Source organism: Gracilinanus agilis, chromosome 3 (genome assembly GCF_016433145.1).
Source record: "Gracilinanus agilis isolate LMUSP501 chromosome 3, AgileGrace, whole genome shotgun sequence".
Taxonomy (NCBI): domain Eukaryota; kingdom Metazoa; phylum Chordata; class Mammalia; order Didelphimorphia; family Didelphidae; genus Gracilinanus; species Gracilinanus agilis.
The window spans coordinates 114335254-114352056 of NC_058132.1; the positions used below are offsets into that span (position 1 = coordinate 114335254).

Here is a 16803-nt window from a genome sequence, read left to right on the forward strand (position 1 = left end):
ATTAGGAAAGGAAATGGTGATTGAAATAGGGAAGTTCAGGGAGATCCAGAGGAATTAGCTAAGCTACAAAATCTCAAGAGAAAAAGGCACAGGTTCAAGGCCAGGTTTTAGCCCAAAGACTGAGCTCAGATGGCCTTTCCGCTCTGTCCAAGGCTCTGAGATCAACTGCCCTTAGTCAGGGTTCTAAACCCTCTTAACTGCCAGAAATTCTGCACTTAGCCTTTTGCAGGGTTGATTGTACTTCTGCACTACCCAAAGAAATGTGAATCAGGCTGAAATTACTAGAGGCGTTGTTGAATATTGTGAAGGAAGGGGCAAAGAAAAGGACAGACATCTGTCATAGAGAGTCATAATTCAGTATTTTAATTTAAAAAATTTAATTTAAAATTTTTTAATTCAGTATTTTAATTTAAAAAATGAATTTTACAAGTCTCTTTGCTTCTCCCCTTTCTTATAAGTAATTAATTTTAAAAGTTACATGTATAAAAACTGTCTGAAATATATAAGCTCTAACATGCCTGAGGTTTCATTTGGACATTTGTCAAGCAATAAATTCTCTTTTTGAATATATTCAGTCCCTCCATGATTCATTCATACAAAAAAATCCATTTTTAAACAGTTTGGTAGTATTATAAACATGAGGCACAATTTTTTTTTTCTTTAAACATTTCTTTGAATTACAAATGACTATTGGGATTCCTTTTGCCACTGCTCTCTACTACCCTGTAAACTGCATTGAACAGTGCTCTTGGTAAAAGATCTTTGGATAGAAACTGACACCCAAAGTAGGGCTGGGGTTTAGTAGGCACTTCTGAGTTTTAAGAATCAATAATTTATTACATTCTACACAGAAGTTTACAAAAAATCTCTCTTGAAATCCAGACTTATCCCTGAATTCATCTATGGGGTCTGAGTGAGGAGAATGTAGAAATGCCCTACAACTTGGGAATTGGAGTGGCAGCCACAGCCATGCTCTCAATACCACATTCATCAGTGCCTCGGCGGATTCTGAAGAATCCATCCTCACCCCAAGAGGACCCCCAGCTATTTTTAATTATCCAGTAATCCTCACCACTCTTCTCATCAGTGCCATAGCCTACAAGAAGAACCGCATGATTGATCAGTAGATGGGGATCAGAAGAGCCTCTCTGTCCTAAGTGGTGATAGACTCCTTTTTGGTAGTGAAAGAAGTCATCATACAGTTCAAAAGAGACAGCCATGGGCCCATGCTGAACCAGCTCAAGCTTCATCAGGGCTTCATTGCATGCTCCGTAGAAGCCCCCAACATAGTGGTATTCAGAGACGTAATAGCGAGTGCAGTTCTTCAGGGAACATGGAGAACGATGGCCCAGGTAGGGCAAGCAATTCTCTTCCACCACCCCAAAGTCCTGGGCATACTTTCCAGCAGTGAGATATGGGTCGCCTCCTCTGCAGCCTGAAGAGGGTAGTAAAAAGAGCACATTAAGTTATGCTCCTTACTGAAAAGATCCTCTTCTCACTACTGCTTCTCACTAATCTTTGTTCCTTCCTGCTGCTCATGAAATAACTTATTTCTCTACCTTTCTTAAAAACAGGGGGGAAATGACCAACAGGTTTAGTCATTTCCCCACAAGTGTCTCGGAGAACAAAGAACTTTTCACACTGGGTGATGTTTCATCATCATCGAGTGACCCTGCGGTTTTGTGTTTAGAACCCAGATTTGGCCTGCTCAGAAAGCCAAGGGGAGAATTAAAAGCAAACTTGTGGTTACAAGTTGAAATGTGGGAGAAGGCAAATTCAGACTTGACACTAAGACATCGAATCTAGAGGATGAAGGAACCTCAGAGGTCATTTCATCTGACACTCTTATTTTACAAATGAGAGTAACAAGGCCCAGCAAAGTTAAATGGTTTGCCCTAATGTAACAGCTAACAAATACAAATTAAATTGAAAGAGATAATACAGCAAAATCTAAATGCTTAAAATGGGTTTAAGATTTGCAAAAGCACATAAGATGCCTGCACAGCTAGTACTGTCAGATCTGGGATTCAAACTCAGATCCTACTACCCTTGAGTTAAAAGATCTTTCCACGATTGTCAGAATTGTTTCCCCTTTTGTATCTATGTAGCCAACATTTAGCACCAGGCCTAGAACATACTAGGTGCTCAATAACTGTTGATTTATTCATCTGTAAGTCTCTAGGAGCTCTAAATCGATTATCCTATTATCCCTTGACTAATTCATCATGTTGTCTCTCTGTAGGTATGTATAGTGCTTCGCAAACCATACAGCATATAAATATGAGCTATCATTTTTTTATTCAGCATGATATTCAAGCTCTAAAGCCAGTGATTTTTCCATTACACCATGCCCATAGCTTTCATGCAAAACTTCATAAGAATATTCATGGTTAATCTCATGGATGTTGTAATATCATTTCTGTTGTGCAAAATGGAAAGCAGAATGATCGACACTTAGCAATTTAGAATTTTGAACCAATGAAACTTGCCATGAGCCAGCAAGGGAAAGGCACTTGCTGGCAGACTATAAAGAGCAGAATTTTGAACAAAAAGCTCTCTCAATTTGGAGAAGGGATTTTGGTGGGAGGTTGGTTGGGAATTGGGGAAGGCCAAATCAACCTGCATCCGGTTGTAATCAATACCACATCCTGAACTTCTTGGTAAATCTGTACTATACATCCTAATCAATCATCATCAAGGAAGAAGCCATATATATATACCACCAAACAACCTGGTTCAGGTTAAGCAGCCTGGCCTGGACATGTTGCAACTGAGAGACAAACCTCCCCAGCTGTCAGTCTCAACCTGACTACCTTCAACTGAAATCACCTGATCATCGCTAGCTTTTATCAAGCTTTCTCTTATACCTCTTTCCTTCAGTCCCTCTTTCCCTTTCCCTAAGTTTGTTGTTATTAAATCTTGAAACTTACTCAGGTGCATGTCATCATTACCCTAAGGTTACCTAAGGATTATCAAATGTTTCCTTGGGCATTTGAGGGAATAGGGATTACTCAAACTAAAGTTAAGCCACAGTCACTAGCGTTATCCATCTGTTTGGAGCCAGGATAAGCAGTCAAAGAAACTGTGTGATCTAATCCACAGTCTCTTATTTGATCACTTATTCCTGGGACACTGTTATATTGGACCTGGGTGTATTATTTTACTCACACGTTTTCCTGTGGAGTCTTTGGTGTTCACCATCACAAATTGGTATTCATCTAGGGATTCCCACATTCACTCAGCTTCAGCTCCTCATACCATCAGAGGACCTGGGTCATCCCATTATCTTATAACAGTTTTCTTATAACAATCCACAGTAAAAAGGAAGGATCCCTTTTTCTCTGTAGCACATGCAGTATTCAACAAGTCTTACTGATCAGTTTATCACACTGCACTACCCTTACTGATACTGAGCTGGAAGTATGTAAAATGCTACATAGATCTAAGCATTATTGTTGTTACTACCGTCAGAATAAAGACTGCAAGACAGAATCTGCTGGGTACTGAGCACTGGCAACTCAGAATTTTTGGTTAGGACACGGATTCTTGCCTCGAGCATGGCCATGGAAGCAAATGCGTAGGCGTTCTCACAGCTGGTATAAAAAACTGAAAAGGACAAACAAGACATGTGAATCTTTCCAATGTCATCCTTCCATGTAGTCACACATGATCATACTTTCATGGCCAAGAAGCATGAAAAACTCTTTATTCTGTTAATTTCTTTTTTAAAGGTTTAGTGGCATACAGATGACCCAACTGGAAATTTATAATTTTTCTTTAGATTTGCCTTTCCTCTTTTATGCTTTCTCTCAGCACATTCAAATGAACCAAATGTCAGGCAAAAAAGCTTCTGGAGCTCTAGAGAGGTCAGGTTTGGCGGCTCATGATCAGTCACATCGTTAGAGACCCTGGGCCCAGGAGTGATCATAGAGAGTGTCTATGTTCCAGAACAACACGTACAAATTATACTTAGGTTGGCAGAAGTAGAGATTGTATAAGCACCTTTTCAGCTGGGGATCTGTTTCCTCTTAAATACAGAAAGAACCAAGGTTTAAATAGCTTCAAATGCATGCTGTTCTTTTGAGGGAGGGCCTTCTCTGCCCAACATAAAAAAAAATTGTCTGGGCTGCCCCCACTATGAGCAAGGGCTCTGATGTTCTCTGGAAAGAGAGAAGTTGTGGATTCTCTTTCACTATGATTGATTCTATGAATCTGCTGATTCCTGGGTTTGAGAAGGAATGCTAATACCCTTAGAATTAGCAGAAATTTCCAAGTTGCCCAGAGGAGGTAAGAGAAAATCAAAAGAATTAGTCATTTCCTCCCTCCACTTTAGAACACTCAAAACCAAGAAGTTTTGAAAGCATGATTTTTCCAAGAATCTGCTGGAGTGTAGATTATGGGTGAGTTCAGAGGCATATTAAGACTTTTCTTCCACAAAAGAATGTCCAAAATACTGAAAAGAGAATAATGAGGTGACTGAAACAAGGCATAAGGAAACTATATTAAAAGGTTACTGTTAGGAGTTTCTAATTTTCACCTCCTAAATGAACACCTTTGAGTAACAAGTGCAACTAATGCTTTTTTTATTTACATCTCTATCCATACCAGTCCTTCCATCTCTCTTAGTCCTCCCTTATCCCTATTTCTATCATACTATTCTGGCCCATTCCCAAAGAAGAGGTGGCAGGAAGAAAAAAAAATACTGACTTCCTTACTTAACACAGCTGATATTTACATAATACTTTAAGGTTTGCAAAGTATTTTACAAATATGACCTCATTTTATCCTCACAAGTCTGGGAAATCAGTGCTGTTATTATTCTCATTTACAGGTAAGAAAAGTGAGGCAGACAAAAGTTAAGGGACTCATCCAAGGTCATGCAGAGCCTGGATCTGAACCCAAGTCCTCCTGACTTAGAGGGCAGAGGAGGGACCAATGCTCTAACCACTGTGCCTCCTTGCTGCACCTAAGTGGCAAGAATGGTTGGCCTTCAGGAAAATAAACATTATGAAAAAGTCTTTGACATTACAGCATTAGTCTCAGGACCACAGATGCAGAATTGGAAGGGACCTCATAAGCCATCTAATACAACCCCTTCATTTTGTAACTGAGGAAACTGAGGAATCAGGAAGCTGTGAGTTGCACAAGGTCAAGAACATTGCTGAGGCTAGGAAAGAAGGCAATAAATATAAATCATTATGTGATATTTGAGGGAATCATCTGTCTAAAAAAGGTAAGGAATAATTTTCCACATAGATGGTTCTAATTATGAGACAGCAAACTCCATAACTCTTTCATGCTAAAAAATCAGTCATGTATATAGTAATTAGCTCCAAAATGATCCTAAAAGTAATAAACCTGAACATAGCATGAATTATTATTCCAAATGACTAATGACTCAAATATGGCATAATTTTGTGCCAAGAATGACTGCAGGGGAAACTATTAAGTTCATACCTACTATGCCAAATTTCTAAAAATAACTTGTGCAAGTCCATTGTACTAACCAAGGTCCTCCATGCAGAAAGCCAGGTTACAAGTCAACTTAGCAATGGGACCTGAATGACCTTTAAGTTATCAAAACTGCTTTATACTGAGATTCTGAAATATTAGCTTGGCCCTCAAGGGGTTAATGGGACACCCAGAGAAATTCACCAACACAGCAACAGTCAAGTCACCTCATTGCAAAGGGAAAAGCAAATATTTTTAAACTAAGCTATGCATGATTATTCCATCCCAGATCTAGATCCAAAGGGACATTTTTTTACCTTGATCTTGAACAGGACTAACATAGTTGACACCATTCACATTTCTCCAGTCCCAAGAACTTGGCAAAGTTAAAGTTTTTTCATGTATTCCAGGGGTCAATGGTGCAGGTTTTGGCCTAAAAGAGAAATATACATATATCATCATTTAGAGAAATTTCAGTTATACATTTTGTGGATTATGCACATCTTCTATCTTTACCTCTGCTACTCCAATTGCTTTTATGGCATCCCATGTGGACCACAAAGGAGATGGAGGAGTAAATGTGAGTGTGTGTGTATTTGAATGGGACTGATTATATATTTCTTATTAAATTATAATGAAAAATAATTTGGAGATTAGTCATTGTTTTGTTATTTTGTTTGTTTGTTTTCTTAGGACTTTACTTTCCTGCATTAGTATAGAGAATGAAAAGATGACAATGTGGTTTGCCATGTGATGAATCAATAAGCATTTATACAGCACCTATTACAAAGAACCTGCGATATCAACATCTTTGGTACATCTTTACTTGTAGGTTTTCTTACTTTATTCTAACAAGTCCTGATGAGGGAATAAATAGGGCAAGTAAGATGGCAATGAGACAAAGAGTGAGATAAAAAAGTCGGAGACTTTGTTATACATATATAAGTCATGACTAAAGTGTAGTTAGGCTAATGGTAAACTAAATATGAAAATCAAGGTCATAACTTCAGCTACAACTCATGTAGCATAGCTTAGAGGTAGCAGGTCTAGAAAGAGAGATACTGAACTTGCTGTACATAATTAGGGTGATTAGGGAAGAGAAAATCTCCTAAATAAATAGATTCACAGTTTAATTGATCCAGGGATTGATTTAGATCAGTTTCCAATTCATGCCTTTTATAAGACTTCTGCAGACTGAGTTCTTAATTTAGGATCTAAAAAATAAAAAAAAAATTGGTCACTGTATTTCAAAATAATTGATTTCCTTTTCATATAATGCATTTTAATGAATTTTTAAGGTCCAACAGGCTTCAGAAGACTGCCAGAGAGGTCTATGACACAGAAAAGAATAAGATTCCTGTTGGTCTTCATTATTCCTTCTAACTTCTCCCTTTCTTTCACATACTTCTTATGAAAGGGAAATAATGGAATTTCTAAAGAGAATGGAAGTTAGAAAGAAATAAGAGAAACCTCACAAGAGACTATTTCTCAGAAATAACAATAACATACTTAGAAATGTCCAAAGAATGGGCAGCATCTCCTATGTAGCAACCTACATAGGAATGCCCTTTTTAATGCAAACACCTTTGTGGCTTGTATTTGGATGTGACCCTTGGGAAAACTAATGATCTAGGCTAGTGATGGGCAAACTAAAACTCTTGAGCCAGATGAGGCCCCATGAAATGTTCTATTGGGCAGCAAGACATTACTCCTAATCTGACGAATACAATGAGTAGGATACAATACGATGAAACCTTGAAAAAGTTGCCTTAGAAACAGACTGACAGATGAACATTTCCTTTCCTTTGGCCCCCTCTTTAAAAAGTTTGCCCATCACTGATTTAGGCAATAAGCTTTCACCATGAAGTTTTCCATTTGAATATGTACAAAAATTTTTATAGCCACATTCTTTGCGGTGGCAAAAAATTGGAAAATAAGGGAATGTCCATCAATTGAGGAATGGCTGAACAAATTGTGGCATCTGTTGGTGATGGAATACTACTGTACTCAAAGGAATAATAACTGGAGGAATTCCATGTGAACTGGAACGGCCTCCACGAAATGATGTAGGGTGAAAGGAGGAGAACCAGGAGGACATTGTACACAGAGACTGACACACTGTGGTACAATCAAATGTAATGGACGTCTGTACTAGTAGAAATGCAATGACCCAGGACAATTCTGAGGGACTTATGAGAAAGAAAGCTATCCACATCCAGAGAAAGAACTGTGGGAGCAGAAACACAGAAGAAAAACATTTCTTGATCACATGATTTGATGGGTTCATGATTGGGGATGTAGACTCTAAGTCAGGGGTCGGCAACCTTTTTGGTCATGAGAGCCATAAACGCCACATTTTTAAAATGTAATTTCGTGACAGCCGTACAGTGCTCACAGTGCCGCTCCTGTAACAGTGCCTGAAAAAAAATGGACTTTATGGCTCCTGCAGAAAGAGTCATATATGGCCTTCAAAAGAGCCATACATTGCCGACCCCTGCTCTAAGTGATCACTCTAATGCAAATATTAGTAATGTGGAAATAGGTCTCAACCAATGATACATGTAAAACCCAGCTGAATTGGCTAAGGGAGGGAAAGAATATGATTCATGTAACCATGGAAAAATATTCTAAATTACTTAAATAAATAAAGATAAAAAACAAATAAAATAAAAATAAAAATTTTTATTTGATATAATTTAATATTTTTTACTAGTGCATTAAGTTTTGCACTGTGAACAAAAAAAAGATAAATAAGATACAGTCCTTGTTCTTGAGCTAACTAAAATCTATTGTGTAAAGTATATAAGCACAATTAACATGCTAGAAGGGTGTGGGTTTTGGTGCTTATACAGGATTCTTTTCAGAGATTTACAGTATAAATATTAAAGAATTAAACATTAAAACTTTAATAGACCTGTGATTCCTTTGATATGGTATTCCCTCTAGCAGTAGTGAAAACTACTCATTCATGTATTCTCATTCTTGTCAAGTTCTTCCTTACATTTTCCACTGAAAATCTGCCAACCCAATATACATCAGGCCCATTCTCTAGGATTTCTTATGTGTCATGGACACCAACAGAGTACTTAGGCTCTCCAACTCTTAGCTATCCTTTGCTCATATCTCCTGTTCCAGTCATGTTTACTCAACGATATTGTTGGACATTATTTCTTGACTATTGTTTATCACTAGATATATGCTGCAGTTTTTTTGTACCCACCACCTGCAATTTTGCCTTCTAAAAGTCTGTGATGTGTTGTTGATATGGAGAAGTTTCTCTAAATAAACTATAAAATGACACCTAAAAAGAGACATAAAGTCTAATTGAGGAAAAGATGAATATACATAAAATAATTAGAGAGTAACTATGTTCTTACTGTCCACGAAAATAATGGGGCTTCAGAAAGAGAGTGCTGAGGCTCATAAATATTTCATTTATTCCACTAGGAATTGGCAAGACCCATATAAAGAAGTAGAAATTAAATTTGCAAGATGGAAATTATATGTTTTTAAGGGGTTAAAATATTTTTCCCCTTTCTAATTAAAATCTTTAGTTAATTAATTAAGAATATTTTTCATGGTTACAAGGTTCATGTTCTTTCCTTTCCCCTCCAACCTCTTTACCCCTTAGCCGGCACACAATTCCACTGGGTTTTACAGGTATCATTAATCAAGACCTATTTCCATATTATTGAAAATTACACTAGGGTAATCGCTTAAATTTTACCTCCCCAATCATATCCCCATTGAAACATATTTTCAAGCAGTTGTTTTTCCTCTGTGTTTCTTCTCCCACAGTTCTTCCTCTGAATGTGGGTAGCATTTTTTTTCTTAAGTCCCTCAGAATTGTCCTGGATCATTGCATTGCTGCTAGTAGAGAAGTCCATTATATTCGATTGTACCACAGTTTATCAGTCTCTGTGTATAATCTTCTCCTGGTTCTGCTCCATTCACACTGCATCAATTCTTGGAGGTCATTCCAGTTCACATGGAATTCCTCCAGTTCTTTATTCCTTTGAGCACAATAGTATTCCATGAAGGGGCTTAAAATATTAATAGAAATCATTAACATATTTTCCAAAATATTTTTACATTTACGATCCTATCTGTTCCTTGCAGCCAATATGTTTTATCTCTAAAAGGAACTAAAGTTCAAAACAATCCTTTCTACTTCAAAACTTTTTTTCCTTTGTTCAACACAGTCTGCTAAACTCAGTCCCTTCATTTAGCTTAAGTGTACATTCTCATACAGGCTGCTCCTCAAAAGAAAAAAGCTTTGGAGAAACCACAAAGTACAGGGAAATTGTCCTTCCTAGAATCACTTTGGCTTGGGATTCTTGACAAAAAAATATATTTCCACCTTTGTGGCTTTGTTTTCTCAGGACAGGAACATCTGTCTGCTCTCACTGAGTACCTACCTGAAGCCAATTCTACAAGATTAACTTTGAATTGTAATTCGTATCTCTCTTTTTGTCTCCCATAACATAAACAAAAACCACAGAAATGATTTTAATTGCAAAGAAGAGGGAAAAAACACTCTGCCAAGTGTCACTGTCATTGCCAAACATGATATTTAAAATCAGATAATCCTAAGATTCTGAGAAGCAGAAGAATACAGTAAGGTAGAGGCTAATTTTTTAAAAAAGAAAATGCTACAAGCAAGTTCTGAACAGATCCCCAACTAAAACAGGACATTTCCTTACAAGTGCCAGTTCAGAGAACCTAGGGATCTAGTGGTTAAGAGTGCTGGATTTGAAGTCAGGAAGCCCTGAGTTCAAATCCTAATCCCCTGAGGGCAAACATATGACAGCACTGACACGCGTAGCCATTTTCAATGACACATTGCCGCATGTAGCCGCATACATAGAAGTATGGGGCTGCATGCCGAGTCATGCTATTTTTTTCTTGAAGTGACACACCACCCGAGTTATGCTCAGTTTTATGGAGAATTTTGACAGACCAAGCTCAAAAGGTTGCCCATTACTGTTCTAATCCAACACTTACCATCTGAATGATCTTGGGGAAGTTACCTTTCTGTTCCTCAGTTTCTTCATCTCTAAAATGGGCATACAAATACCTCCTTCCTTACAAGGTTGTTGTGAGGATCAAAAAAAGAGAATCTAAATAAAAAGTACTTTGCAAGCCTTAAGGTAGATATTAGCTATTATTATAAATAATGATGTCACATATCTCTTTGCACTAAGGTTTATGAAGTACTTTTCTTACAGCACAGCAGCACAAATATTATTCTTCCCACTTTACAGATGAAGAAACCAAACTTTTGGAAACATGAAGTGACTCTCCTAATACTATACATTTGGTATGTGTTAGAGGTATGACTTCAACTTATATTGCCAAGCTCTATCCAAAATCAATACATGTTATTCAGCTTTACCAATTACCGAATATTTTTAAGACCCTGTACAAGTCCTTTCTTCCTCCTCCAGCTCCCAGACCATTACTGGCCATGGGAAAGAGCACCAGATTTGGAATCAGAAGGCCTTTTTAGCCATAAAGAAGTAACCATCCCTATGTATCTTATATTCTTCACCTGTAAAGGGAATTTAGACTAGAAAGCCTCTGCAGTCCCTTCCAGCTCAAATTCTCTGTATTCATCTCCTCTTTTTCTACAGTATTCATGTGTCAGACTGTTTTGGAATGCCTCTTATATTTCCATAATCTTCACTACTCAGCTTTTCATGCATATATTCACTGTTCTTGTTAATGCTCTCAATCATTTTGACTTGGTGAGATCTACCAAAGCTTAAACTCTACTGATATTGCCTTCAGAAATTCATAATCATTCCAAGCCTGATTAGACCTCAGAGGAGAGATCTATTGGAGAAGACACAACTAACACCTTTGTAGGATGATAAGAACCGTTAGATAGTTTTTTTAAAAAATCATAGGAACCATAATACTGACTTTTTAAATTGGAAGACTTGGTATTGAATCCCATCTCTTCAATTTACTTTGTGCTTCTGGAATCAGATGACCTGACTTCAAAGCTTGGCTTTAGCAATATATTTCTGGTCTGAGGCAAGTTACTCTGGGCCTAAGCCACTTCATTTGAACAACGAGAAAGTTGGCCTATGGGAATAATTTTTTTTACGCACAGAATGGAACAGAAGAAAGTTCAGAAGAAAGAACGAATCAAGCAATTTTTAAAGTGTAAAATTATTATATTTTTATTTTTAAATCAAGCTGAATGAAATGAATATTCAGTTTCACAAGTAATTGTTTTGATATTCTGTTATTTGGAAATGTTCTTTTTTGGAAGTTTAAATTCAGAATAAAAATAAAAAATTAAATAAAATGAAGAAGTTGAATTGGATGATCTCCAAGGTTTCACCTGATTTGGAAAAATCTCTGACTTTTTTATTCTAATGTGTTTTAAGCATTAGAGGAATAAAAGCTTATCACTCCCTAATGTAATGAAATGCCCATGAAGGAGATGGCATCCACCCTGAAGTCTCAAGGGATTAGTAGGGTTTGAAACTAGGGAGAAGCTTTTAATGAATATGGAACAGCATCAGACATGAAAGGGGGAAAAGTGCATTAGTTATTCAGGAAGTAAAAGTAATTCTTTTGGGATGAAGGCAGAGGAGGCATGTGAAGTAAGGAAAGTCAAGGACATTGGGCAGAACAAGGCTTAATAAGCATGAGTACTGATATTTGAATAGTTCTGAATTACAAACCTATCTTTGGGGAGCAGAACATTAAGTTAATTGGCAAAAGCATGTGGCTGAAAGACAAGAAGGATTCTGGTAACCAGAAATTTGTAGGGGCAGAATGGGAGAGGGAGTGAAGGATGAAGGGAAAATATTTGGGGAAAAAATTATTTCTAAAGAATGACAAGTACTCCAGGTTAGATGAAAGCAGAATTTGTTTAGGTGATTAGATTGTGAGAGCAAGGATTTTCTTTTTCACTTCTTTTTGTATCTGCACCCAGTACATAGTACTTGGCACATAATATGTGTTTCTAATAATGCTAACTGAATGACTGTTTCTTGAGGTGAGCAGAAGGAGATCTGTTTGGAGTCATCCTCTTAAAGGCCTTGACTACTCTGCTGAGAAGTTGGGATATTATCATTAATGTTATTATTAAATAATAAGAAGAATGTCTAACATTTATATAGGGTTTAATAGTTTACAAAGCACTTTATAAATATTATCTCATTTAATCCTCACAACAACCTTGGGAAGTATGAAGAAACTTAGGCAGCCAATGGTAAAATGACTTATCCAGCTAATAAGTTTCTGGAGTTCAACTTGAATTCAGGTCTTCCTGACTATAGGTTCAAGAGTCCTCGATCTATAGATTCATCAAGTTGATTTTACTCTCTAAGTAATAGAGAAGTCCCTGGATTTCTTGTGCTATAGAAGACGAATTTGGTGCCTTTGAACCTACTTCAAGGAGATGAGAAACATAATGAAGATTATATGTGGCTTTTGTTTAGGTGAGAAGGAATAAAAAGTCTGAACTAGGGTGACGGTAGTATTAGTGGAGAGAAAGGGAGAGATTCATTAATGAATTAATGAAGAAACAAACACTTATTAAGCCACTACTTGGAGGTTGCTACATGGCTCGGTGGATAGAGCACCAGGCCTGGAGAAGGGAGATCCTGGGCTCAAATCTGGCCTCAGACACTTCCCAGCTGGGAGACCCTGAGCTAGTCATTTAACCCCACTTGCCTAACTGTTACCATTTTTCTGCCTCTGGAGCAATTCTTAGTATCAATTCTAAGAAAAACAAAACACTATTAGGTGCTAAGAGCCTTTCTAGAAGTTGGGGATACCAAGGCAGAATTGAAACTGCACTTGCCCTAAGAAGCTAATATTCTTCGGATGATGGGGGTGGGAAGAGGAGACAAAATGACAAAAGAACATTCAAAATATATGTAAGAAGTGAGAGATATTGAAAAAAGATCAATAAAGCTTGATGTTTGGGTGGGAGATAGGAGAGCATGGGATTTCCAAGACAAGGTGACAAAGACAATAACAGCTGGCATCATCAACAGAAACCAGGAAGTTGGGAAAAGGAGCAAACAACATATCCAAGGGTTTTGAGCTCTTATGAAAGAAGGGATTGAAAGAATATTACCTGGGGAATGCATGATTATCAGTTCTGTAAATCATCTGATAAAATTTGAATTCTTCACCCTTCTCATAGACAGTAGCAGTCCAGAAACTTTGAGCACTATTGATGGCTTTCACAAATTCATGTTCTTTACTGTTAGGTCCCTGTAAATACCTGCAAATGAATTAGACCTTTTTAGTTTATAGTATTTACTACTGCCAGAACCAAAGCCCAGAAACTCTGAATTTGTGATTCTACTTAGATGTCTTTCCCTGAAACCACTTTTTGCCATGCTTTTCCTTCCTCTGTTAGACAGCAAGCCTTTTGAGAATAGGGGCTATATTTTAAAAATCTTTGAATTCTGAAAGTCCAGCACATAGCGTTATCCATGGTGGGTGCTGACTAAATACCTGTTGAAGAGTAAATGGCACTGAAAATCTGTAGGATAAACAATGATAATGATGATGATAAATATTTCTATTTAATTCTTTAAAGTTTGCAAAGCATTTTACAATTTGTTCCTTGCCACAACACTCAGGGTAGGTGATATTATTATCTTTAATTTATAGAGGAGGAAACTGAGGCATGCAGATAAAAATGCCCTGTCCAGGGACACATAGGAGATAAGTGTTTGAGACTGAATTTGAACTTCCTTTAAAGCACAAAAGAATTCTGTTTGACTTAAACCCTACCAAAAAAAAATATCTTTACAAAGAAGATTAAATGGGGTAGGGACTGGTCATCATCATAGAACTCTTCAAACTGAAGGGGCTCACTCTAGGTATTAAACATAGAATTTGATTCCCAAATTAAATTCCCAAGATTTTTCATGATACACATGTCATATATCTTGTAGCTTGCCTGTAATTTTTTTAACATTTATTAATATTCATTTTTAACATGGTTACATGATTCGTGCTCCTCCTTTCCCCTTCAGCCCCCCCCCCCCCGCAAACCCCCCACCCATGGGCAATGCGCATTTCCACTAGTTTTGTCATGTGTCCTTGATCAAGACCAATTTCCAAATTGTTGGTAGTTGCATTGGTGTGGTAGTTTCAAGTCCACACCCTCAATCATGTCCACCCTGACCAATGCGTTCAAGCAGTTGTTTTTCTTATATGTTTCCTCTCCTACACTCCTTCCTCTGAATGTGGGTAGCTTTCTTTACCATAAATCCCTCAGAATTGTCCTGGGTCATTGTATTGCTGCTGGTACAGAGGTCCATTACATTCAATTTTACCACAGTATATCAGTCCCTGTGTACAATGTTCTTCTGGCTCTGCTCCTTTCGCTCTGCATCAGTTCCCAGGGGTCTCTCCAGTTCGCCTGGAACTCCTCCAGTTTATTATTCCTTTTAGCACAATAGTATTCCATCACCCGCATATACCACAGTTTGTTCAGCCATTCCCCAATTGAAGGACATACCCTCCTTTTCCAATTTGTTGCCACCACAAAAAGCACAGCTATGTATATTTTCGTACAAGTCTGTTTATCTATGATCTCTTTGGGGTACAAACCCAGCAATGGTATGGCTGGATGAAAGGGCAGGCATTCTTTTATAGCCCTTTGAGCATGATTCCAAATTGCCAGCCAGAATGGCTGGATCAGTTCACAGCTCCACCAGCAATGCATTAATGTCCCAATTTTGCCACATCCCCTCCAACATTCATTACTCTCCCCTTCTTTCATTTTAGCCAATCTGCTAGGTGTGAGGTGATACCTCAGAGTTGTTTTGATTTGCATTTCTCTAATTATTAGAGATTTGGAACACTTTCTCATGTGCTTATTGATACTTTTGATTTCTTTACCTGAAAATTGCCTATTCATGTCTCTTGCCCATTTATCAATTGGGGAATGGCTTGATTTTTTATACAATTGCTTTAACTCCTTGTATATTTGAGTGATTAGACCCCTGTCAGAGTTTTTCGTTATAAAGATTTTTTCCCAATTTGTTGTTTCCCTTCTGATTTTGACTACATTGTTTTTGTTTGTACAGAAACTTTTTAGTTTAATAGAATCAAAACCATTTAATTTACATTTTGTAATTTTCTCTAACTCTTGCTTGGTTTTAAAGTCTTTCTTTTCCCAGAGATCTGACAAGTATACTATTCACTGAACACTTAACATGTTTCCCTCTTTATATTCAAGTCGTTCACCCATTCTGAATTTATCTTGGTGTAGGGTGTGAGATGTTGATCTAGACCTAATCTCTCCCATATTGTTTTCCAAATTTCCCAGCAGTTTTTGTCAAATAGTGGATTCATGTCCCAAAAGTTGGGCTCTTTGGGTTTATCATACACTGTCTTGCTGATGTCATTTATCCCCAGTCTATTCCGTTGATCCTCCTCTCTATCTCTTAGCCAGTACCATATTGTTTTGATGACTGCTGCTTTATAGTATAGTTTAATATCTGGTACTGCTAGGCCCCCTTCCTTCACATTTTTTTCATTATTTCCCTTGATATTCTTGATCTTTTGTTATTCCAAATGAAATTTGTTATAGTTTTTTCTAATTCAGTAAAGAAGTTTTTTGGTAGCTTGATAGGTATGGCGCTAAATAGGTAAATTAATTTGGGTAGGATTGTCATTTTTATTATGTTAGCTCGACCTACCCATGAGCAATCAATGGCTTTCCAATTGTTTAAATCCAGTTTTATTTGTTTGGAAAGTGTTTTGTAGTTGTTTTCATATAATTCCTGTGTTTGTTTTGGTAGGTAGACTCCTAAGTATTTTATAATGTTTAGGGTGATTTTAAATGGTGTTTCTCTTTCTACTTCTTGCTGCTCTAGTGTGTTGGAGATGTATAGAAATGCTGATGATTTATGTGCATTTATTTTGTATCCTGCAACTTTGCTAAAGTTGTTGATTATTTCTACAAGCTTCTTAGTTGATTCTCTAGGATTTTTTAAGTAGACCATCATAACATCTGCAAAGAGTGATAGCTTAGTCTCCTCCCTGCCCACTTTGATACCTTCAATTTCTTTTTCTTCTCTAATTGCAACTGCTAGTGTTTATAGTACAATGTTAAATAATAGAGGTGACAATGGGCATCCTTGTTTTACTCCTGATCTTATTGGGAAGGCTTCTAATTTATCCCCATTGCATATGATGTTTGTTGATGGTTTTAGGTATATACTGTTTATTATTTTTAGGAAAGGTCCTTCTATTCCTATACTTTTCAGTGTTTTCAATAGGAATGGATGCTGTATTTTGTCAAAGACTTTTTCAGCATCTATTGAGATAATCATGTGATTTTTGTTTGTTAGACTGTTG

General features: G+C 37.2%; 1 protein-coding gene across 1 annotated transcript in view; it reads right to left on the reverse strand.

Annotated features, from left to right (window-relative positions):
* Positions 1-449: 449 nt before the first annotated feature.
* LOC123238812 (dipeptidyl peptidase 1-like) overlaps positions 450-16803 on the reverse strand; it is a 41538-nt gene continuing 25184 nt past the window's right edge. Inside the window, exons 4-7 of the mRNA XM_044666030.1 lie at positions 13556-13705; positions 5769-5884; positions 3466-3606; positions 450-1435 (exon numbers count right to left, since the gene is read on the reverse strand). Of these exons, the coding sequence (XP_044521965.1) occupies positions 936-1435; positions 3466-3606; positions 5769-5884; positions 13556-13705 (907 nt within the window). The 3' untranslated portion in view covers positions 450-935. The remainder of the gene's footprint in view (positions 1436-3465; positions 3607-5768; positions 5885-13555; positions 13706-16803) is intronic.